Source organism: Dermacentor silvarum, chromosome 9 (assembly GCF_013339745.2).
Source record: "Dermacentor silvarum isolate Dsil-2018 chromosome 9, BIME_Dsil_1.4, whole genome shotgun sequence".
Lineage (NCBI taxonomy): Eukaryota > Metazoa > Arthropoda > Arachnida > Ixodida > Ixodidae > Dermacentor > Dermacentor silvarum.
Window position 1 is genome coordinate 119569715 of NC_051162.1, and position 25362 is coordinate 119595076.

General features: G+C 47.6%; 1 protein-coding gene across 1 annotated transcript in view; it reads left to right on the forward strand.

Annotated features, from left to right (window-relative positions):
• Positions 1-25362, forward strand: part of LOC119463854 (solute carrier family 22 member 8) — a 69652-nt gene that overhangs the window by 35975 nt on the left and 8315 nt on the right. Inside the window, exon 3 of the mRNA XM_049655412.1 lies at positions 24973-25188. Coding sequence (XP_049511369.1) covers positions 24973-25188 — 216 coding nt within the window. The remainder of the gene's footprint in view (positions 1-24972; positions 25189-25362) is intronic.

The following is a 25362-nucleotide window of genomic DNA, read 5'->3' on the forward strand; positions in this document are numbered from 1 at the left end:
ACTAAAGCGAATAGCAGCTGATGCGTTCAACCTATTACTGTGCCGATATTGTGCGACCGTCGACACAATTATTGAACAATGCCGGCGTTTTCAGCAGGCCAAAAGTCGGAGTATTGCGAGGTCATTCGCTCGGCTACCAAACACCGTCCCGACGTCATCATGCGAAGACGGACAGGCCTCTCGTCTGCAGTCGTCGCCGCCATCGGAAATTGCACGAATAGTCCGTCGGCAACTTGAAGCAATTGCTCCTGCTCTTCCCAGCAACGGCCACGGCGATTTTCACGTGCCGGCCATTTCCCTGGTCCAGTACATTGTGCGGGTGGAACTCGGCAAGTTGGGTTTCGCCGTCTGCACCGTTGCTCAGTCTCGGACCAATGACTTTCGCCCAGGTCGCCGCCCCGCCCGAGATCACCGCCCCAGGAGCAACGGTTTTATCCGTGCTCTCGTAATCCCGCTGAATGGCGGACGGCTGATGATCGGCAGATTTGCTTGCACTGCCGCCGTATCGGTCACGTCGCGCGCCATTGCAACAACCGTTGGGTGTCGCCGTTAACCCGGGATGACACTGCTAGCCGCACCGACAACTCCCGCCGTTTTCAGCCCGCTCAGCCATACCAGCCATACAACAGTGAAACGTTGATGCCACCCCTACATCGCACAGCCTTTCCCCGTCTCCCCGAGGTCACCAGTCCCCTTCGCTGCCTGCGAGTCGGCCGTCGTCTCCTTCGCCTCTACGACGACGTCCGACATCGCCGCTCAACCTTCAACAGGGAGACTAATGGCGAATTCCATTGGGAGAACAGGAGCACTCAAAAGCACGCTGAAAGTGCTCGTTCCAGAGGCGACGTGTTTCAGTGGTCGAACAGGAGTGGGAGCGCCGTCATCCAGTCGTAGAACAAGAGCAGTTTCGCGGCGCCGAGAGCAGCTGGAAGCAGTCCGGACTGCTCTCGCTTGAAAAGCGGAGTACGGAGGAAGTCACGTGGCTTAAACCGTCATATCCTCCTCATTTCTTTTTATTTTGCTTCAGCCGGTGCGAGCGGCGGCAATGGCGGCAGCCTAGCGTGGTTTGTGTTTTGACACCGCTGATTTTGACGTCGGTGATACGAGCGAGCTTCGCAGCGATTTAGCGACAGATCCTGGCATTTCTAGTCCGCCTTGCGTCTCGTCGGATGCGCGGGGGACAGCGGCAGCAAAGCGTCTTCGCCTTGCTGAAGTGCTTGAGACGCTCGACGGTGACAGCAGCGAAAGCTGCTAGAGCTCAACTTGAGATGATCTTCGCAGGCGGAAACGTTGAGGAATGCGTCGGCGCTGCACAAACGTATGTAGTACGTGGCCGCAAACGGTGACAGCGATAAGCCCGACAGATTACAAGATAATCAGGCGTGTTTTGCCGCTCTCCTGCAGAGAATGGTGGGACGTCGCTTGCTTTACTCACATGGTACATTTCTCCTCACAAGTCCCCCTCCCACCTGCTCTCCGAATGCACGCCGTATTCCAGTGGCGGGTCGAGTGTGCCTGCTCTCACTGCGCTGTCACCCGACTCCGCACTGCGCGGCGCCCTGCTCCTCTTCTCCCAATGGAATTCGCCATAAGGGATGCAATTCTTAGAGGTGTCGCTGCATCATTGACTTCCACCTCAAATCCTCTCCTCGACTTTGACGTTGATTAACTGTTCCCGCACTCGTCCATACTGGGGCACAAATATCCGTGATGAGTAATCACCTTCGTCGCCGCCTGCCTCAAGATAGTACTTACCCCGCCGCTACTGGTATTATTCGCGTCGCTGATGGAAGGAGTCCCGCAGTCATCGGAATGTGCACAGCTCGCATCACCATCGCCGGTCACCATATATCTGTTTTGCTTACTGTTCTCGAGCAATGCCCAAACGACGTCATTCTCGGACTCGATTTCTTGTTGGCGCATGCCGCTCTCATTGACTCTGCAACCGGCGTCCTTCAAATTGAGCTTTCTCAAGTTGCTGGTGTTCCAGCTTAACCGCCACACCGCTTATGCTCTGTCGACTACGTTCGGTTGTCACCTCAAGCGTCCACGTGTGTTGCCTTGAAGACGGCATCACCAGTTCCAGACGGCGACTACATAGTGTCTCCACTAGTTTAGGTGCAGTTGACCAGAAGTATTGATGTACCGCACACCCTCGTGACTGTTTTCGACAACCACGTCCAGCTCCCGCTTCTCAATTTCAGCAACTCGACTCAAGCTCTCCCGCAAGGCATCTCACTGGCCAACGTGTCTGCGCTTGATGAATGCAACGCCGCGGCACTAGACGCCGACACTTGTTCATCCTTTCTCGCAACCGGCCTGGCAAGTCCAATCCCCGACGAAATTACCACGATGATTGCCCCTGATCTTCCGACTTGTCAAGCCGCGGAAGTCCGCCACCTCCTAACGACCTATAGTACTCTCGTGACTGTTGTCGACAACCACGTCCAGCTGCCGCTTTCAACATCAGCAACTCGACTCAAGCTCTCCCGCAAGGCATCTCAGTGGCCAACGTGTCTGCGCTTGATGAATGCGGCGCCGCGGCACAAGACTCCGCCACTTGTTCGTCCTTTCTCGCAACCGGCCTGGCAAGTCCAATCCCCGACGAAATTACCACGATGATTGCCCCTGATCTTCCGACTTGTCAATCCGCGGAAGTCCACCACCTCCTAACGACTTCGTTGACCGCCCTCTCGGTCAAACGTCTCTTGTAAGTCAGAATATGTACCGGAGATGGAATTCCTGTCAGACGGCGACCATATCGTGTGTCCTATTTCGAACGCCAGGTCATACAACGAGAAGTCGACAAGATGCTCTCCAAAAACGTCATAGAGGCTTCCTCAAGTCCGTGGGCGTCACCTGTCGTCTTCGTGAAAAAGAAGGATGGCAGCTGGAGATTTTTCGTCGACTATCGTGGCTTAAACAAAATAACGCGCAAAGACGTATATCCGCTGCCACGGATCGATGACGCCTTGAAGTGTCTTCATGGTGGGAAGTACTTCTCATCCATAGACGTGCACTCGGGTTACTGGTAGATTTCTCTTGATGACTTGGATCGATAAAAAACTGCCTTTATCACACCGACGGCCTCTATCAGTTCAAAGTTATGCTCTTTGAACTGTGCAACGCCCCCGAATGGGCTCTCTCCTTCGTGGCTACAAATGGTATATCTGCCTCTGCTACCTAGACGATTTCACTGTGTTTTCCCCAACGTTTGAAAGTCACCTTACTCGTTTGGCGACCATTCTAGCTGTCTTTCGTTGAGCAGGACTCCATATAAACTCCAAAAAGTGTAATTTCGGCAGGCAACAAATCACTGCACTTGGTCATCTTGTAAGTGTTACAAGTGTCCAACCTGACCCTGTCAAGATTAACGCTATCAAGAACTTCCATGTGCCCTCGTTTACTAAAGCTGTTCGGAGTTTTGTTGGATTATGCTCGTACTTCCGCCGTGTTATATGCAATTTCGCCATCATAGCCCGACCCCTAACCGACCTTCTCAAGAAGGACGTGCCCTTCTCGTGGGGCCCCGACCAAGCGACTGCATTATCGGCGCCGACCAACTTGCCCACTTCACCGCCTATATTTGCTCACTTAAACCCATCCGCGCCTTCTGAGGTTCGCACAGATGCTAGTGGGCATGGAATCGGCGCCGTCCTCGATCAGCACCAGCATGGCCACACACGTGTTATTGCATACGCCAGCTGCCTGCTCTCCACATATGAACGGAACTATTCGATCACAGAGCGCGAGTGCCTTGAAATGGTTTGGGCTGTCGAAACATTTCGCCCGTATTTGAACGACCGCGCATTCTCGGTTCTTACCGACCACCACGCTCTTTGCTGGCTGTCCTCGTTCAAGGCCCCAACTGGTCGCCTTCGTCGCTAGGCTCTGAGACTACAGGAATATACCTTTGAGGTAATTTATCAATCAGGCAGGCTACATCACGATGCCGATTGTCTTACACGCCATCCGATGGACCCTGCTAGCCTCGCTGACCATTACCATGATTCCTGTGTGCTGGCCATCTGTGATTTACGCGACATTGGCACGGAACAGCGTCGGGATGCAGTCCTAAAGCTCACCATTGAGCGCCTCTCTTTGCATGTTCCGATGTTCCGACCCTGCTCTACGCCAATATGTCCTACGCGATGACGTCCTTTACCGTCGCAACATGAAACCTGACGGGCGGTAATTCTTGCTAGTTATTCCCCGACACTTGCGCACCACCATTCTTCAACATATGCATGATGCTCCAACTGCGGGACACCTGGGCGTTTCACGCACCTACGACCGCGTGCGACAGCGGTTCTTTTGGCCTGGCTTGTATCGTTCGGTGCGCCGATACGTTGCTGTCTGCGAGCGCTGTCATCGCCGTAAACGTCCTGCTCTTCCTCAGGCTGGCCTGCTTCAACCTGTCGACATTCTACCGGAACCCTTCTTCCGCATCGGCCTTGACTTGCTCGGACCTTTCCCTACGTCCGTATCCGGCAACAGATCGATTGCCGTCGCAACTGACTACGCCACCAGATATGCCATCACGCGCGCCATGCACAGTAGCTGCGTTACCGACGTTGCAGACTTTCTGCTCAATGACGTCATTCTTCGGCACGGGGCTCCGCGCCAGCTTCTTACGGATCGTGGCCGCTGTTTCCTTGCAAAGGTCATTCACGAAATTCTGCGTAGCTACTCTACTGAACATCGCCTTACGGCAGCCTACCATCCACCGACCAACGGTCTTACTGAGCGGCTCAACCGAACTCTCACGGATATGCTGTCCATGTACATCTCTCATGATCACCGCGATTGCGACGCCGCCCTACCCTACGTTAATTTTGCCTACAACTCGTCCCCACATGACACTGCCGGTTATTGGCCGTTCTTTCTCCTGTACGGCGGCAACCCTGCGCCTTCCTGCTGATCCATCTGTACCAACCGCACATGCTCAGGACGTCCTCTCTCAAGCCAGAATGGCTCGTCAGGCTGCTCACACTAGGCTATGTGCGTCGCAGGCCTCCCAAAAAGAGCGCTATGATAACCGGCACCGCGAAGTAGAGTAGCCTCCTGAATCTCTGGTCCTACTCTGGACGCCGTCTCGACGCCAAGGCCTGTTACAAAGTTCTCCGCGAGCTCAACGACATTGACTACCTCATCACCCCGCTCCAACATCGCCCGTGTTCATCTTTTACGTCTGCTGCTGATGTTGTCCATGTGTCGCGGCTAAAAGCCTACTACACCAGCAGTGCTGACTGATTTTAGAAGGCGCGGTGACGGCGCTCAGTCCGCCGGGGGTGATGCTACGAGGCATTGGGTATGAGCCTGCCATTAAAGAACCGCAGTGCTACGCGAAGAGGAAGAAGATGGGACATGCCGCGTGATATGCTGTCAGCCATTCTCTGGTAGCAGCAGCCTGTAAATATTGTCTCTCCCGTGTACTTGTGAATCCCCATGACAATATTTTCCCAAGACTTCTGTTAGAGCGTTAGTTTGACGATGGTATGCGATTAACGCAGTTCGGTGGTTTACGCGGAAGCGCTTGAACTACTTGGGAGAGAAACGCATGCGCTCTGTCCCTGACCAGTCCCCGAAATGGATTATGTGGGAGCAGAAAGTTGCTTAGGTAGAAGAAGGCAATCTCACGCGTAGTAACAGCAGAAAGGGCCGCTGTCTCAGCATAGCGGTTGAGGTGGTCAACACCGACGATGATCCATTATTTCCTAGACGTGGTGGGGTGGACAGGACGGAGTAGTAACGGTCGATGCCGACACGGTTGAAAGAACGCTGTCAGCAAGACAGAGGTTGGAGCTGACCGTTCGACAGCCGAGGAGGTGCCCTGCGTCGCTGGATCGCGGTGTAGGCGCGAATGTACTTGCGTGTTTTCATGGCACATAGCGTGGCATGAGAAGTGCTGGAACGAGGTGTAGAACACGTTGGCATAAGCACTATAGGTGTCAGCAGGAGAAGCAGCGCTGATGTCGCAGCGCATGCGAAGTGGTATGAATAGGAGCCCCTTTCACGGCCGCTCGACATTTTGACTGAGCGGCGGTGTCACTTTAGATCGCCAGCCATATGCTTGCAGCAACGGTAGGGCATGTTGTCTCTTACGACAAAATTAGGGACCTGAGTGCGTAGCGCGCGGAAAGGCGAGATGGCAGAGGAAGCCATCTCATATATTCAACATATATATGTTGAATATATATTCATATATTCAACATATACATGTTGAATGTTCGGTGTGCAATTTATTTACACAACTACATGCAGTAAAAACTCCATACCTCGAACCTTCCGCTCTAGCCACGGGTTCTTGTGTCTATGTGCTGTTTCAAGACACGGTGCACCTAATGTCACCATTAAGATAAATAATGCAGGACAATGTTCTGTTCGTGCTTGCGTGCAGAAAGCATGGTTGCTGAGCTCAAGAGCACACTCAACAGATTTGATAATGGCATATATGTGTAACTTGCACATACTGTTCCAATGCAAAACAGCACAATGCAAGGTTAACCCTTTGAAGGTAGATTTTTTTCGGCATATACGACTCCCAAGAGCATTTTTATTGCATGTTTGGAAATTCTTCGGAGCGACCTATTTCGAAAAAAATTACCGTAATTTTTTCACGGCAAACTCAAGCTGTGCAAAAAAATATTTTGCGTTGGTATAGCATAGACCATCCATGGCGTAATCAAACTGCGCGGGTGAGCGCACTCAGGAAAACCCTATGGTCGCGTGCTAGTCAGAAAACAAGAAGTGAGAAAACTCCACTAATCATTCATCTTATATGCAACGAGAGGCAATGAGCTTGGAAGTCTGAAAAAAGGGACACGCTGGCATTAACGTAAGCCAGCGTGTCCGAGAAATAGTTGTACTCGCGTACAACTATTTCTCGTACATTCTCGTGCACATTTTTTTCAATAGGGGAAGTCCTGTCGTGACGGGCTCTGTATTAATTTTGCCTATGTGGTGCTCTGTATTGAGGAGACATACATTAATGCGAAAATACTCGTGTACTTAGATTTAGGTGCACGCTAAAGAACCCCAGGTAGTCGAAATTTCCGGAGTCCCCCACTACGGCGTGCCGCATAATCACAACGTGGTTTCGTCACGTAAAACCCCATACTTTTTGACATACATTAGGCGGTTAACCTATATCTGCTGAATAAAGAGCAGATACACATTCTAGAAGGCCTTATAGAAATGATTCTATGCATTCTACTTGGGACGGGCAGATACCTGCCATGCCCTCTAGAACTTAATTCCTTTAGATGCAACATGGCGTGGGGAATGTGTGCCTGCATTTAAAGAAATGAGCCGTTATACACTGAAAACACTTTATTTACAAATCTATATATACATGTTGAATGTTCGGTGTGCAATTTATTTACACAACTACATGCAGTAAAAACTCGATACCTCGAACCTTCCGCTCTAGCCACGGGTTCTTGTGTCTATGTGCTGTTTCAAGACACGGTGCACCAAATGTCACCATTAAGATAAATAATGCAGGACAATGTTCTGTTCGTGCTTGCGTGCAGAAAGCATGGTTGCTGAGCTCAAGAGCACACTCAACAGATTTGATAATGGCATACATGTGAGCATATATGTGTAACTTGCACATACTGTTCCAATGCAAAACAGCACAATGCAAGGTTAACCCTTTGAAGGTAGATTTTTTTCGGCATATACGACTCCCAAGAGCATTTTTATTGCATGTTTAGAAATTCTTCGGAGCGACCTATTTCGAAAAAAATTACCGTAATTTTTTCACGGCAAACTCAAGCTGTGAAAAAAAAATATTTTGCGTTGGTATAGCATAGACCATCCATGGCGTAATCAAACAGCGCGGGTGAGCGCACTCAGGAAAACCCCATGGTCGCGTGCTAGTCAGAAAACAAAAAGTGAGAAACCTCCACTAATCAATCATCTTATATGCAACGAGAGGCAGTGAGCTTGGAAGTCTGAAAAAAGGGACACGCTGGCATGGCAGCATCACTTATTTGTACCAGTGCCCGCCTGTGAATGAATGTAATCGTACCCCTGTGAGCACTAAAGAAGTGGGTATCACCGTATCAAAGATGACAAATCAGATAGTCATCAGGTATGCGAGCGCAAGAAGCAGAAACTGCCTGCGGGACAAAACTGTAACTGTAACGGACGCAGATGTGCGAGCGGTAGCAGACGCGCCGGCGCAAACAAAGAAAAAAAAAACGGAACAAAAATGGATACTATCGGCGCGACAAAAAATTCCCTGTATTCCCGCAGACTTCCAGCAAATGCTGGGCAAAAAAAAAAAAAAAAAAACGTTAGAGAATTAGTGGCTGTTTTAAGATGCAGCCAGCGTCGTAAATATATGGCATTGACCATTTTGGATTTGTTCGCGGAGCCGTATGTTCGCGGATTTTTTCGGATGTTCGGATTTGTTCGCGGGACCTAACACAGCTTGCATTCACGTCTTTCTCCGTGAAAGGGTTAAAGCGCGGTGTGCAATACGTACTTCGCAAACTAGCGAACATGTGTCGTTATTGCCATCGTCACTTGCTGCAACGGTACGTATGGGGTGCCATCACTGCATGAAGGGGGGAAACAAATTTTGATACCTACTTCCGAGGTGCCGTCATTATGCAAGTAGATACGGTAGTTATCCTGCTGGAACACATTACTAGAGACCGGATTTTAGGCAAATGCCTTTTTTGTTCCTTGCGCTCCTATCGCCCCACTTTGATATATGAGCATAAATTAGAGGTTAAGAAGGGCTTTTATAGTGTTGTTATAGTGCCTATAAATGCCTATTTTGGCGTTTGTTCCTAAATGCCTATAAATGCCTATTTTCAATATCGGCGCCTATATGAACACTATTTAGCCTCAAGTTTCGCTTTCGAGTGCAGCTAGAGACCGCTATTCATGTTACCGGGCAACATTGACTGTTCGGAACTCTATGAGGTTCAACCTAGTCCTTTAGATCAACCAACTCCCGGAAAACAACTGCTAGCAGCATTGAAATGGGACGCGCCGGCCAGCATACGCCGCCGCGCTGACATTGCGCGCGAGGGGTTGGCGAATGCGAAACGGCGGACAGCCGTCAGGGGTGAGGAGAGCGAAGAGCAAAAGAACAAAAAAAAAAAAAAAAAAAAAACGTGTGATGTGCACGCGGCTCTTGTTTTGTTTGTTTTTACTTTTTAAGGTGTTCACCGCCGTCGGGCGGTGGTAGTTTGCTATTGTTTCCACAATCTTCACAGTGATTCTTAGACTACGTTCCGCATACTGTCCAAACAGATTTCTTCAAACTTGTGCACTTCAAAAGGGCGGAAGTGTATTTGGCAGTGTTGGGAAGTCTGGCCTGTACAATTCGGATAATGTCATTGTATATATAAAAATTTCGAAGAGTTGTACCTAACCGTCAACATGTAAAAGCATGCTAATTTCTTAATAAATCGTAGTCTCTCTTGCATTTGTTATTTGTTTGTTTTTGTTGTGTCTTAATTTAGTTGCGTCAGGCAGACATAAAGTATCGTTTTTTAATCAGTATTCCCAGCTTTCAAGTATTATTTTTCATGCCTGTTTCACTATATGCGACACTCGAGTACAGTGGCCGTTGAACATCAATATGAGCAGTGTGCTTATTGAATGAAGCCAATTGATCGTCATTGGTCCATCAGTTTTATGGAACAATTGCACGGCTATGTTCAACTGTTGGCGCCTTTGTACCATCATAGACAATAACATTTCTTGTTTTCATATCGTAGATATAGGCCGCGCACGTCTTCGTTTGAAATTAATGGCATTTACGTAAAAATTTATTGTGCCTATATTTACGACATTGGAGGCCTAAAACGCTGTTTTGCCTGCCTATTTTTGGCGCCTAAAACGCGCTTTTTTAATGCCTAAGGATCCGGCCTCTACACATTACCCTTGGAGCCACGAACTACAGGGCTTCTAATTTGTCAATTAGAAGTAGCGTAATGTAGCAAAGAAAAGTAGCAATGAAAATTTTTGCCAGGATCCTGTTCTAATGCATGGGTAATCCTGCGATTTTCCATGGCTCCTGCGACTTCAAATTAATGAAGCTTTACTGCATGTACACATGTTTACAATTCCACGCTTACTTAATGTTTCTCAGCTTGTCTGCTAGGCAACGGTTCACTTTTGCACACCACGATTTCTTCTCCTCCTCAAGGGCATCACATCTCGAAAGATATGCATCAAATGCATCTGAAAAATGAATAATTTTTGTGTAATACATGTATTGTTACAAACATTACAAAAATAAGCTTGAAAGAATGTGAATGATGCTTACTACCCACAGCTTGCAATTTATGGGGGCTCAGTGTCGACTTCTCAACGGCACTGCCGTCCTTCACAAAGCGCCGACAAGGAGCCCCTGTGACACTCCTACCCCGAGCGCCAGGACTCCCCACACCAGTTTCGCCAGTTCTTTGCAGAACAGGGAGTCTCAGCCGGGGCACTGGAGCAGGTCCCAGCTCTCCTTGTCAATGTATACAACATTTCCTAGGTGTACCTGGAATGAAAGATGACAGAGACACATTAAGACTGCTTACGTGTGGAACCGTGAAAGCGCCTTTAGTCAACGAAATGGCTGTAATGTGATGTGCGCAATGTGGCACATGCACTAGGCACACCTTAAGTCAACCAGAACGAAAGAGCTGCTGTGGCATAGGGTAGAGCACTGCAAGGGCCGATTTTTTCAGTCCAGGCCCGGCCCGGGCCCGATTTTACATCGGGATGCCCGCCCGAGCCCGACCAAAAGATTTATGGCGAGACCCGGGCCCGACCCGCCACCCCTTTACCTTAGGCCCGAGCCCGGCCCGAGCCCGACTCGAAACCTGCCTGAGACCGAAAAAGACCACCGAGTGGCATTAAAAAATAAAATAAAGAAGATAATGGAAGGAATTTATTCTTAAGGCATAAATACATGTCATATGCCATTATGAACACCACTTTAGCGGTCTGAACGGAAATACCAGCGCGCAAAGTAGCACGAATGACCCTGCCGAGCAGTATCGCCAGCATTTTCTAACGGCGCGACTTTGATGCGGCCCAATCGACTTCTATCGCCACCCGCCGCGGTATCTCAGTCAGATAAGGTGTTGCGCTGCTGAGCACTAGATCGCGGGATCGTACCCCGGCCGCGGCGGCCGCATTTCGATGGAGGCGAAATGCAAAAACGCCCGTCTGCTTGCGTTGTAGTGCACGTTAAAGAACACCGGGTGGTCAAAATTAATCCGGAGCCCTCCACTACGGCGTGCCTCATAATCAGAACTGGTTTTGGCATGTAAAACCCCCGAAAGATGAAGATGACTTCTATCGCCACGCCGCCACAGTATTTTTCCACATCGGACGCCTCACTGCAAAGCATGCGCCGCCCCAGCCGCTTGCCCCACTGAACCATATTCTAGTACACTATAGCCGAAGCGCCGCCACGATCGGTCGTGAACGCAGCGCATGAATGGAGTATAAATGGGGAAAGAAAGCTTCTCGTTCCTCCGTGGTGCAGCGTAATTTGCTGCTGCTCAAATTACGCTGTAATTGACAACATGCGTGTAATCATGGATGACGCAGTGCCATATTTCAGCCGCGTGATGAATTATCTTATCCTACCAGTCATCGTTTGGCCAATTCGTCTTTGACGAATCAGCAAGTCGCGAACGCGCTTACACCGCGCTGAAAGCATTAATTACATTGATTTAGGTAAGAAATACAATGGCATCCTTTAGTTTGAGGCGACTTCGGTCTTTCTGGACTTTTACATTCCGTTGAAACAGCACAAAATACGACGGAAGAAGAAAAGGGAAGTACACGGGAGTAGCACTGCTAGCTTCCAGCTGCGCCGGGGCAAGGGGTATTTCAGAGTCGAGACGCGTGAGGATAACTCGTTGCACGTTACATACACACCACCAGAAAGTCCGAGCCCGGCCCGTGTCGAAATACCCGAGCCCGGCCCGGGACCGGGTCAAAAAGCCCATGCCGTATCCGAGCCCGGCCTGAGCTCGTGAAAAAGCTGCCCTACACCGCCCGACCCGGCCCACGGGCCGGGCCAGGCACGGGCTTTCGGGTAAGGCCGAGCCCGTGCAGTGCTTTAACATAGGGGAAGCGTGCTCCTTTCATACACCAGGTTCTCATTCCCACCCAGTCTGCCAAACTTTCTTATTAAAGCAAGTAATTTGCTTTATTTACAGAAACCTGCCTAAATTTGACATCAATCTAAGTATTTTTATGTGCTTTTACTGCTTGCGCCATAGGTTAATGGTTTTATGTCATTAAGTGGTGGTAGCAAAAAGATCTCTAACTGTTCAATAAACGTAACCGGAAACAGCAGGTACGTCCAGTGGTATTGGTATGGGGGCTGCAAACAAAATTATATGCCTTACCCCTGCTTGAAAGTAATATTTAAAGTGAATGTACAAGCAACACATAATCAGTTTCAGTGAGTCCAAGTAGAGTATTTCAGCCTTGTGAAGTGAAGACAGAGGTACAGGTTGTGCCACCCAACCAGAAGATTAACTCTCTTAGTATCCGCCTCTTATTCACCCTTAGAGCAATTAGTGATAGCCAAAGTACAGCTTGCATCTTTACAACACTTGGCTTGTGCTCTGAGGCTATCATTACATAAAGCATAAATGCAGAAGTACATATTAGCACGCTTTATGAAAAGCAAGAAGATTAGTGCTATACTGACTGGAAGTGACATAAAGGGTAAGAATGTTCTGGCTCAATACATTTCGTGTTTATCAACACTGACTGACAAGTAACTCAAAAAGTTGCTGCATGTTCATGTACCATTTGAGTGCGACACAACAAAGGAAAGGGAGGCCGCAAAGATGAAAAGCTATCAATTCAACGTTTCTTTTGATGGAAGGATCAAAGAAAATATTTACACTGCTTGAGCGCTTGTACTACACAAAATTCTTTCAGAAAGAGGGCACAATTAATTTGCAATACAAATGTAGAAAATCATGATAAACAGTACTTGCATAAAATAATAGCACAGAGTGCTGTTTCATGTCATTCAGAGAGTGTTCCTCCTTGTAATGAAAAAGAATGAGCACTGACACATGTCCCATTTTTTATGTGGTATTCCTCAGTGATCTGATTGGTCAATCGGTTGCCATAGATGAACAAAACAGATGAAGAAGGTTTATCTGGCGCGCAGCACCAGTCGTGCCAATGCATCAAGTTGGACGAGCGTACGCGTACTTCTCCCTTGAGTGAATTATGGTGCTCTCCTGGGCGCATGTTGAGGCACCGGCCTGTCTGCCCCATGTACATTTGACTGAATATACACATGATCAAAGGAAGAGACTACGCTGCCACCGACGAACAAAGACAAATTTGGTTGTATCTTTAAATCAGCAAGCCTCGCTTGCGTGGATGCCTTTCTCCATTCGCTTGTGGAGTGCTATGCACACACATTTCCAGCGAAAAATAAAGTAGGCACGATTTCCACGACAGTTCACAAGTGTATAAGTATGGCTTTTTGGGCTAGTTGGTTCGATACACCAGAGGCGGTCATAGCGCTAGAAGACACGTCCTGTTCTCTCGTTCTTGTCCGTGCCTTCTAGCGCTATGACCACCTCTGAGTTCACAAGTGAATTGAGAAAGGCGAGCAGGCAAGGGAGGTTGGCTTCGTTAAAGATACCACCAAATTTTTCTTGTGTGTGTGAGAGGCAGTGTACTGTATTCCTTTCACACGTGGTCAAATGTACACAGGACAGACTGGCCGCTAACTAAACACGTGTCGAAGAAATCAACATATTTCACTCAACAGAGACCAGTCAGTATGCTCGTTCAGCTTGGCCGTGCATTGCCGCGATAGGATTTCAGGCTGGATTAAGACTGCTCATCTGTTTTCACCCACGGTGAAAAATTGACAAGCGAAATCAGTGAGGCCTACCACATAAATAAGGCGTGTGAGCGAAACCCCATTATCAATGCACGAAAAAAAAGGGTGTACTTTCTAGATGACAAGGAATTGGAAGTAGTCTGCGCATATTTACTTTTCTTTTTACGCCAATACAGTTTATCATGACTTTATGCATTTATATTACAGCTTACGCCTTCCCTATGAAAGAACGTGTGCATAATATAAGCACACATGCAGTGTTATTGTTATTTTTAATCCTTCCATCAAAATAAACAGTGAGTTGTTAAGAGCAGTCATGATGTATGGTGTCACTTTTCCTCCCTGTGTACATCCTGTCCTGAAAAGTTGCATGAACTGACCGGCAAACTCATAAGGACACTAGCAATTTCACCTAGCAAACATGGCTGGTTCTCAGAAAATGCACAAACACGGTGATTGGTATCTTTTAGCACACTGTATCAATAGTAGGTGCAAGTTGCTGCAATACTTCATTGCTGAAATACTTCAGCTGTCACACGGCTACAGTGCTTAAGACACCACAGAAGTGTAAGTGCACAACAAAAACAAGCGGCGCATCAACCATAAATTTAACTTTAGCAGTGACAACATAGGCTGTTTAGTGTTGCTAAAACACTACCTAACATGCAGAAAGTATATACACAAGTATACTTAGCGATAAATACTTACCTACCTAAATAAAAACTATAAGAGTTGCAGTGCATATGATCCTTGTTCTAGACACTGGTATTTTGTCAAAAATTATTTTATAATTAGATATAATGATTCCATTTCATCTGCCCGGTAAATGAAGTCTTACTGATAACATTACAATTTGGATTTGCTGGTTCAACATATTTTGACTTAAGCAGCGCCAAGCAGAATGAATAGACCGATTTCCCACTGTTCTGACCAAATACACAGGACGAAACAGAAGACATGTAAAGGGACCCAAAATATTAGAAATGATTCTTGACAGCCTAGAAATAGGGATTGCTAGTTTATTATCACTATTAAAATTACAGTAGTGCCAATCAGAATGCTCTGTGTGGTATAGCTGAAATAAAATTCATTTGACGAGCAACATTGCAATAACGAGCAACCGCCATATTAAGAGCAAGAAGACACATAAGCACTATGTGCGAAATAATGTGCTTTTGTAATGATAGAGCATCAATACAATGAACTATCTACCAGTTAACTATGTGTGCTATGCTGCATTGACTTAAAGTGAAAAATGACTTATCTGGACACAGACTTTCAACTGCTACAATGCCTACTTGCATGAATGGGGAGAGCTTGGCAAGAATATAAAAAAAAATGTTAGAGAAAAAAGCAAGCTTACTAGAAAACACTTAACTACAGTAGTAACTACAGCACAGTGAATACTGGCCTTAATGTATCATTTCAAGAAGTTCAAGCTCGTGAAATGTGTTTTTGCCAGGGGCAGTTTTTCTGGGAACAAGAGAGGAATAATCTTGAATATGAATGTTAAACAATGGTAAGCACACTGTGTGCTTACACTTATGACATATTTGCCCACTGCACTTTGAATTCTTACATCTGCAAAATCTGCACTAGAGTGTAGCATAATCACAAGAAAATTCATAAATAAAAGCTACAACTTAGGAAAAAGTTTCAAAACAAGAAAACGAAAATAAAAAGTGATAAATACATTGTGTACTAAGCAAAAATGAAATGTAATGTAACTTGCAGCCAAGCGATTCATGCAAGAGAAAATACTTATCAGGACATGTTAGGTCTAGCTCTATATCGAACACGATAACGTGTGCATAATAACTATGAACACAAATGAACAGCAAGTTGCATAAGTATTAACCTATTTAGTAAGCTGTGTTCAGCAATGTCGATAAACTTGTTCACGAATGATACCGATATGCAAGTTTTTGGAACACGCACACTTCATACATACCTGACCCGACAATCCAGACTACACGTTGCCCTACGGCAGGCATAGCCAAGGGGTCTGGTGGATCCTGCGTTATGTGAACACTGTTGTGCGTCACGGCCTCGCCACTACAAAAAAAGTTCTGTGTTAGCTTATAGCAGTGGCACATTAAAGCTCTCGAAATGTCAACACATGCATGGAGCATCTAAAAATAGTCACGAAAACATGCAGGGTGGAAACAGACCACTAAGTCGAAGTCACTGATGAATGTCATGATAATTGGGACCTCTTCATCACAGTAAAAATTTTGACACGCAACAGCAGCAGCACATTACAAAGAAATGTTTGTTTACAAAACAATTCATGTTTAGTTACGTATGAGGTATGTCAACACACCTTGTCTTTAAAAGTAAGCTGTACTAGTAGCAAGCTATGATTACTTACATGTTTTTCTATAAAACTGTCGTAAACCAAAAGCTTTGTAAGCAGCAGTTATTTACAACGTCGACGCATTTATAAGCGAGGAAACGCCATTGCAATAAGAATAAGTGCAGAGGCAAATGAGTCGTTATTATGCAACTTCAGTTAAAACCTGGAGCTCACGCACAGGCGCACATGATGAACACGATTATTTCCGAACGTAATGTTTCTCATCGGAAGAAAACGCTTATCAAGCTTTTCAATTTCGCGTTGAGGCACCCACTTGCGTAACTAACTTCTAACAAGCAGTGTTCAGCAAGCATGAGCACAGGTTTCACTGTTGTGGTGGGATTTCTATTTCCTACGCTCGCGCATTCTATGCACACACGAGAAGCCCGCACAATACGCCTGTAGTTATCAAGCACGATTACTTACCTTTTGAATGGTACGACGCGGTCGAAAAGTGCTCTCCAAGTTGCTGGTGCTGCGTCGACGATGTTACTCCCAGCATACATGCCGCTGCGTAGTGGACGAGCTGAGGCATGCTAATAATACGCATTATTTCTTTGCGACGTCCACCCTACTTTACACAACCAGCGACAAAGGGGATTCGGCGGAACTCGACGGACTCGAACGATGAAAATGGTTCGTCCACATTTGCCTGGCGCGGCACGCATACGGCGAGTTTGCAGCATGACACAAGCTACATTCAGGCACTTCTGTTCACGCTAACAGCGTCCCGTATCATTACAGCAAACACAAGAACACACGACCAAGCAAACGCATCATCGCAGACCGCACGAACAACCGGCATGTTGAAGATGGATGGATGGATGGATAAGGCTGAACCCTTAAATCGGGCGGTGGCACATGCCACCTAGCCGTGACTATTACCATATATTGTACTTTGTGGAGGGTGAAATTTCACCCTTGCCTTGATTTTAGCCACCAATCAGATGACCTCCGTTTTGTTTATTTCTATTTTGCCTCCACTGTCCCTAAACCCCAACGCTTTGAAAAAACCAGCCCCGTTGCTTTGCACTGCAAGGTTCAGCCATTTACAGAAAAGTATGAGGTGTTCAGCCGTTTACTCTTCCTCTCCACATGCACCGCACAACGTGTCAGTACCTTGGTACTTGACTCGGTACATCTTAGTGCTCAATACTCCCGTCCTGGCTTCATACAACAAAGAGCTTCCCCTAGAATTATATTGAATATCATCTTTGTCAATTTCTTGCTTGAAAGTTGTGTATGTTCCCAGTGCTGATTTTGGAGGAAAAGCTGCAGCGCCACCTGCATACTTGTGAGACTGTTGTGGCCTCTGTGATGCCTGGAATATTAACCAGTAAACTCACATACATCTTGTGCCGGGTTGTACCCAACTACGCATAGATGTCGCGAGACAAAATAATCATTGAACAATGTATATTTTACGCTGTAGTTCTGCATAGAAAGAAATTCTATGACGTATTTTTACCTTTGAGTCACCTCTGCCGTCTGCAGCCAGCAAAAGCATAGCCTTCGAGATCAGCGTATGTCACATCAGCAAAGCAGCCAAGCCGTCGTGGGGGCGGGATTTGAACGTTTTGGGTTTCGGTCAGCTATCTCCAAGCCAATCCATCACGTTTCGCGCTGCTGCCTACTTTGCGTACGTAGTCACTTCGTTTTAAATAACTTTCTGATATCGTCAACATGAATTGTAGCCTCAGGAGTTGTTCACACGATATCGGAGGTACACATGTGCAGTTTGCTATGATGATGATGTGTTGTGCTTTATGGCGCAAGGGCCAGGTATGGCCAAAGAGCGCCATGACAAGTGTTAACGTTATCGATAAGCTGTTGATGATGTGGGCAATGAGTTTCTGATGGCAGATGTGACCTGGCTGTAAAAGGGCCTAAAACAGTCGCTGTAAACGGCGTAAAACATATACGTACTAAAATAATGACATTGATTAGTTAGTGATGTGGGCTATGGCAATTGAGTTTCCTTAAAGAAGCATGATGTAGCAGATATAAGACTATAACAAATGTGACACTAGAGCTTGAAGAGTGGCCTTGAATACAAGGGCTATTAATAAGATGCTAAAAGTTACCTGGCCAGATAATTTTCAGGGAGTCTGTTTCACTTAAGAATTCCAAGACTGTTTTCAGATTAAAAAGCGGTTCATTGCTAAGGAAATATGCCGGGTGGAGAGGTATGTTTTCGCGATATGCAGAGGGGAAGTACTTTTTCCTCTCTGCTTCTTTGCAGGGCATTGAATAAGAACATGGACAACTGTCAGAATATTGCCGCACTTACTACAAGTCGGAGGATCACTCCCAGTCAAGAGGTAAGAGTGGGTACTGGAAGTGTGTCCTATTCTTAATCGACAGACAAGTACTTCCTTATATCGTGCCGTTTTCTCAGTTATCCAGTTACCTAGTTTTGGTTTTATCATGTGTAGCTTATTTAATACTCGGGTATCCCACTCTCCTTGCCAATGCTTCCTCAGCTGACGGCGTAGAAAAGACTGTAGGTCTGTGGCAGGGATGGGGATATTTGCGTCCGTGTCACTAGAGGCTACTGACGTAGTGTTTTCATCTGCAGCTTCATTGCCTTTTATACCTTTGTGGCCAGGTACCCAGCATAAAACAATCACTTGGTTGCACTTATATGCAGAGCACAACAAGCTGTACAGTTCATTAAAAACAGAGTTCTTATGTTTTCGTAGACTAATTAGGGCTCTGACTACACTTAATGAATCAGTGAACACAATAGCCCTAGAGAGGTTTGTGAGCCTTATGTGTTTAACAGCCGATAGTATAGCATACGCTTCTGTTGTAAAAATAGATGTGTGTGGATTTAGTGCCCCAGATGTAGAAAATGAGTCTCCGAGAGCTGCGTAAGAAACACCAGCAGAGGACTTCGAAGCATCTGTATAGTATTCTGCGCAGGAGTACTTCTCCTGGAGCTCAAGAAAATGGGAATGTATATGTGCCTCCGGTGCTTGTTTGGATATTTATATAAAAGAGATGTCACACTGACTAGTCTGCCATTCCCAAGGTGGGGGCAGGCGAGTAGGAGCCATGATGACATTTTCTAGTAGTGGGATGCCTGTGTCCTCTGCCAGTACCTCTAAACGAAGGTTCAATGGAGCCCTAATAGCGGGGCGGTTATGGAACAGCCTGGCAGTAGAGATGTCGCGAATGGTAAAATGACATGGATGCTGAATATCCGATTTAACCTTCAGGGCGTAGGAAAAACTTAAATATGTCCTTCGTAGATGTAGAGACCAGTCGTTAGAGTCCACATACAGGCTTTCTACAGGACTAGTCCTGAAAGCACCTGTAGCAAGGCGTATACCCAAGTGGTGAACGGGATCTAGCATCCTTAAAGCACTAGGTGCAGCGAAGTTATATACTATAGCTCCGTAATCGAGGCGTGACCGTATAAGACTTTTGTGGAGACTCAAAAGGCATCTCCTGTCACTTCCCCAGGATGTCCGAGACATGAGCTTCAGTAAATTAATTGTCTTCAGACACCTCATTCTCAGATACCTGAGGTGAGGAACAAAAGTTAATTTGGAGTCTAAGATAATTCCTAGAAATTTATGTTCGTGGCTGACAGATAGCCGTTGTCCATTAAGATTAGTAGCAGGGTCAGGCAGTACACCTCTCTTGTTCGAGAAGAGAACGCATATGCTTTTTTGGGGGTTGAGTTTAAATCCATTCTCGTCCGCCCATTTAGACAATTTATTTAAGCCAAGCTGTACTTGTCGCTCGCAGATACTTAAGATTACATGATTTGAACCCATTTGGATATCATCCACATATACAGAATAAAACATTGTACGTGGTATGACAGTTTGGAGCGAGTTCATCTTGACAATAAATAAAGTACAGCTCAGGACACCACCTTGTGGTACACCAGCCTCCTGCGTGAATTGTCGAGACAGGACGTTACCAACTCTAACACGGAACGTGCGATCAGAGAGGTCGCTCTGTATCACATTTAATAAGTTGCCTCGGACTCCCATTCCAGCCAGGTCACGAAGAATTCCAAAACGCCAAGTTGTGTCGTATGCCTTCTCCATATCTAAAAATACTGACAAGAAAAACTCTTTATGGACAAAGGCATCACGGATATTTGTCTCGATGCGAACAAGGTGATCTGTTGTGGATCTACCTTCTCTAAAGCCGCACTGTAAGGGATCGAGTATTTTGTTGTTTTCAAGATAATAGATGAGGCGTCGGTTAACCATTTTCTCAAAGAGTTTGCATATACAACTTGTCAGAGCTATACGCCTATAACTACTGGGTGAGGAAGGGTCCTTGCCCTCTTTGAGAATAGGAATTACGATGGCTTCTTTCCAGGCGGACGGAATATAGCCAGCAGAGAACATGGAGTTAAATAGTAAGAGTAGTGTTCTGTGGGTTTCTGGATGTAAATGTTTGACCATTTCATATATTATTCTGTCACTTCCGGGAGCGGATTTCTTACAACAATTTAGTGAAGCCTGGAACTCCGCCATGCTAAATGGACGATTGTATGCATCATTTGCTGTGGCTTTTTGACCCAGAGGCTGACGCTCTGCTTGTCGCTGGTATCTTAGAAATGTATCTGTGTAATGTGATGTACTGGAAATGTGCTCGAAGTGTGCTCTTAGACAATCAGCCTGGGCCTCAAGAGTGTCTCCTTGTGTGTTTACTAAAGGTAGAGGATGAGTTTCGTGGCCTTTTATTTTCTTAAGCCTGTTCCAGACTTTTCTTTCATCTGTATAGGAATTAATGCCGGAGATGTATTTTTGCCAGCTTTCCCTTTTGGCACGGCGGCGCGTTCTTCTACCTTCAGACTTTATTTTCTTAAAGCTGATCAAGTTTTCTGTAGTCGGAAAGTTACGGAGGTGATACCAAGCCTTATTTTGTTTCTTTCGCGCTTTCCTACATTCATCGTTCCACCAGGGAACACGTCGTTTAGAAGATGATCCATTTGTTTGTGAGATGTATATTGACGCTGCATCCAAAATAAATGCTGGTAAATATGCAACTGTATCGTCAATACTAAGCATACGAATGTCATTCCAGGTCAAATAAGTCAACTCTCTGTATCGTTTCCAGTCCGCTGAGTCGACTTTCCACTGGGGCACATGTGGTGAGCATTCTTCTTGTTTTGTTAATTTTAAGATAATGGGAAAATGGTCACTCCCGTATGGATTGTTAACCACCTTCCATTCCCAGTAAGGCACGACTGTGCTTGACGCAATGCTTAAATCTATGCATGAGAATGTTTTGTTTGCGACGCTGTAAAAGGTTGGTTGTTTCTTATTTAGCAAACATGCACCTGTAGATAACAGGAAATTTTCTATCAGGCGCCCTCTGGCATCACATCGAGAGTCACCCCACAAGGTATTATGTGCATTAAGGTCTCCAACGAGAATATAGGGCTCCGGAAGTTGAGCAATAAAGCTTTCAAATTCTGTTCTGGAGAGTTGATAGCTGGGTGGGATGTATAAGGAAGTAATTGTTAACAGCTTATCAAAAAGCACTGCTCTGACTGCAACTGCCTCAAGGGGCGTTTGCAGCTGCAAATGTTGGCAGGCGACACCCTTATCAACTATTATGGCGACACCGCCCGATGAAACCAAAGCGTCGTTGCGGTCTTTACGGAAAATGGCATATTGCCGCAGAAAGTTGGTGTGTGTACGATTGAGGTGTGTCTCTTGCACACAGAGCACTCGTGGATTAAACTTGTGTAGGAGTTCCTTTATGTCGTCCAGATTGTGGAGTAGACCTCTAACATTCCAATGCATGATCTGTGTAGCCATATTGGAAGTGTTTTGTGGTGTGTGTCAAGAGAAATAAGGTAGTTCACGAGACCTTTCCAGGCCCCGTGATACGGGATTTTTCTTTTCTCCCGACGCGCTCCACGGAGCTACGCCGTTCCTTCGGCGCCAGGGACGCCGGAGTAGTGATGCTTGCATCCATCACCTCGTCAGAGGCGCTGGATGCTGCCCGCTCCACGGGCACACTCAGGGGTTTTTGGGGCCGGTCTGCACGAGCAGTGACCCTGGGGCCGGCAGGTCCGGAGGACTGCTGGCCCTGCGTTGTAGGGGGCGGAACAGCACTGGCTGCTCCTGCCAGGGGGGCTGAAGGCGTAGCCGCCGTCACACTCTGTGTGACTCGGGCGGCTGCCGCAGGATGTGACGCTGCCCCCCGGCGCGCCACATCGGTGTAGGAAGGACTGGACTGATTATGGGCAGCAAAACGCTTGCGCGCCTCTGGAAATGAAATGTTTAGTTTGACTTTGAGTTGTATTATTTCTTTTTCTTTCTTCCATGACGGGCACGATCGTGAATAGGCGGGGTGGTCTCCGTCACAGTTGGCACAATGGGTTGTGGAAGTGCATATGTCTGAGGCATGTTCTTTAGAAGCACATTTCGCACAGGTAGCGCGCCCTCGGCAGCTCTGAGACCCATGCCCAAAACCCTGACACTTGAAGCATCGGCGCGGATTGGGGATGTATGGTCGTACACGGAGCTTACAATATCCGGTCTCGATTGAATCTGGTAGGTCGCTTGTTCCAAAAGTGATAATTACATGTTTTGTGGGAACTTCTTTGTCGTCACGCCTTAACTTAATTCTTTGAACCTTTACTACATTTTGGTCTTGCCATCCATCCAACAGCTCGCTTTCACTGAGTTCTAGAAGGTCGTCATCAGAAATGACACCGCGTACAGTGTTCATTGACCTGTGAGGGCCCACTGAGACGGGAATGTCACCAAATGCAACAAGTTTCGATAATTTGTTGTACTGTGGCTTATCGCGCACTTCCAAAAGAAGGTCTCCGCTTCCCATCTTAGTGACTTTGTAACCTGGGCCGATTGCTTCTGTCAGACATTTTGCTACAACAAATGGGGATATTGTACGGACAGTCTTGGTTTCGTGTTGGCTATGTACTACGTGGTATTTGGGGAAAATTTCTTTAGGTTTCATAAAAAAGTTGAATGTTTCATCGGTGCGCCCCCTTTTCAGGGAGCGATCAGGAAGTAGGGGAAAAGCATTTGCCATGTAAAAATGGAAAATTCGGCGGCGATGGTAGCCACCCAACACCGAGCCCAACAAGGGGACGCTACAAAGTTAGAATACTTGCAGACGCCAGCCATGCATCGCCGCTATAACCTAATATAAAATACCCAAGGTTGGATAGCTACACCAGGTTAACCCTTGCCACCCAGAAATTCGGAAGTGAGAAGAAGTGACTAGAAGACAGGACAGATGGAAAAGTGAGAGAGAAAGACAAAAGATTGAAGAGGGGGACAGGAAAAGGCGACTGCCGATTTCCTCCAGGTGGGTCAGTCTGGAGGTGCCGTCTATGTGAAGCAGAGGCCGAAGAGGTGTGTTGCCTCCGCCGGGGGGCCTTAAAGGTCCAAACACCCGGCATCGGCTCAACCCCCAGGATCCCCCTTTCCCCAGACACGGCTGAGCCGCGCACGGCTACACGCGGGAGGGTCCAACCCTCGTGTGCTCGGGTCCGTGGTGTCGCAACACACCAAACGCCTGCTTACGCAGACGCCCCTGCGGGCCAGCCTGAACCCAAAACCATTAGTAACGCGATAGCGTGAAGGGTCCCGTGCTGAATAAAATCTGGCGTCGGCGTCGGCGTGCGGCATCGGCGGCCAAGAAAATCCCCCCGAACCACCCCTACCACACAGAGGCCCTCCGCGTGGCGCAGAGGCCCTGGTGAACTAATTGAATTTCTCAAAGTAAAATGTGTAGGAAAAATCGTAAAGTACGACTTAAACACAACACTGACACATGATAGCATCGGATTGTAATTTGAGTATACGAGAAAACATAATTATGTTACGGGGAAACTCAAACACAAACGCCTTTTCCCCGGGGCCTTGCGGCTAGTCGGGCGCGCGGAGTAGTACAAACTAGAGCACTGCACGGGACCGGGCTTACCCGAAAGTCCGGGCCCGGCCCGGCCCACGGGCCGGGCCGGGCCGGGTATAACAGTTTTTTCGCGGGCTCGTGCCGGGCTCGGGCACGGCGTGTGCTTTTTGACCCGGGCCCGGGCCGGGCTCGGGCTTTCTGCTTGTGTGCTTTCAACGTGCAGCGAGTTATTCTCGGGCGTCTCAACTCTAAAAAACATTGTTTTTTGGTCTCGGGCCGGGTTAGGGCCGGTTTCGAGTCGGGCTCGGGCCGGGCTCGGGCCCAAGGTAAAGGGGTGGCGGGCCGGGCCGGGCGGGTAGCGTAGAACATTTCCGGGCCCGGGCCGGGCCCGGGTCTCGCCATAAAAGTTTTGATCGGGCTCGGGCGGGCCGCCGAACGTAAAAACGGGCCTGGGCCGTGCCCGGGCTGAAAAAATCGGCCCGTGCAGTGCTCTAGTACAAACACCCCCTACGCACCCTGCGGAGCGTTGCGATCAACTGGAAGGCGGCGCGCTGTCTTCCCGCTTCCCGCTCTGCCTGCGCGAGATTAAGCCGGGATCGCCAGCTCACTCTCGCACGCTTTCCGCGGCACATACAGCATACGTCACGCGGCTACGATATTATCGCCCGTGGACTTTATACGGAACCGCACGGCGACAGTGACACCGACGGCATAAATGCGCCTGGAGCGTCCATATAATCGCTATCGCAATAAAATTGACAGAGATATGATGGAGGCACCTGGCCCGAAGACGGGTAATTACAGAGCGCCGGGTTGAGGATTTGGTGTTGCAATAGACGTTACATTGCTGTACAATGTGAACCGAACCGTTACATCGTTCTGCTGCTTGTAGGTTGTCTGGGCATGCTTCATGATAGGCGGCGCCGTGGCCGTGCCCACACTGGGCCTCACAGCCGACGCCGTGGGAAGGCGGCCAGTGTTAATCGGCGCCGTGCTCCTGCTTCTGCTATCCGGTACGGGAGCCTGCCTTTCCAAATCCCTGGCAGGGTTTGCGGCTCTGCGGTTCGTGTCAGCGGCATCGTCCGGTGCGCTTGACGTTACCTCGACGGTATGCATACAGGCGATCTTTGGAGCTGAGAAGAGTTGTGATTTGGACTTGTTGGTGCGTCAGCATTGCATAGGTTGGCATACTCACTCATGAGGCGACTCACTAAGACTCACCAAGACTCACCAAGACTCACCAAGACTCACCAAGACTCCCTCAGACTCCCTCAGACTCCCT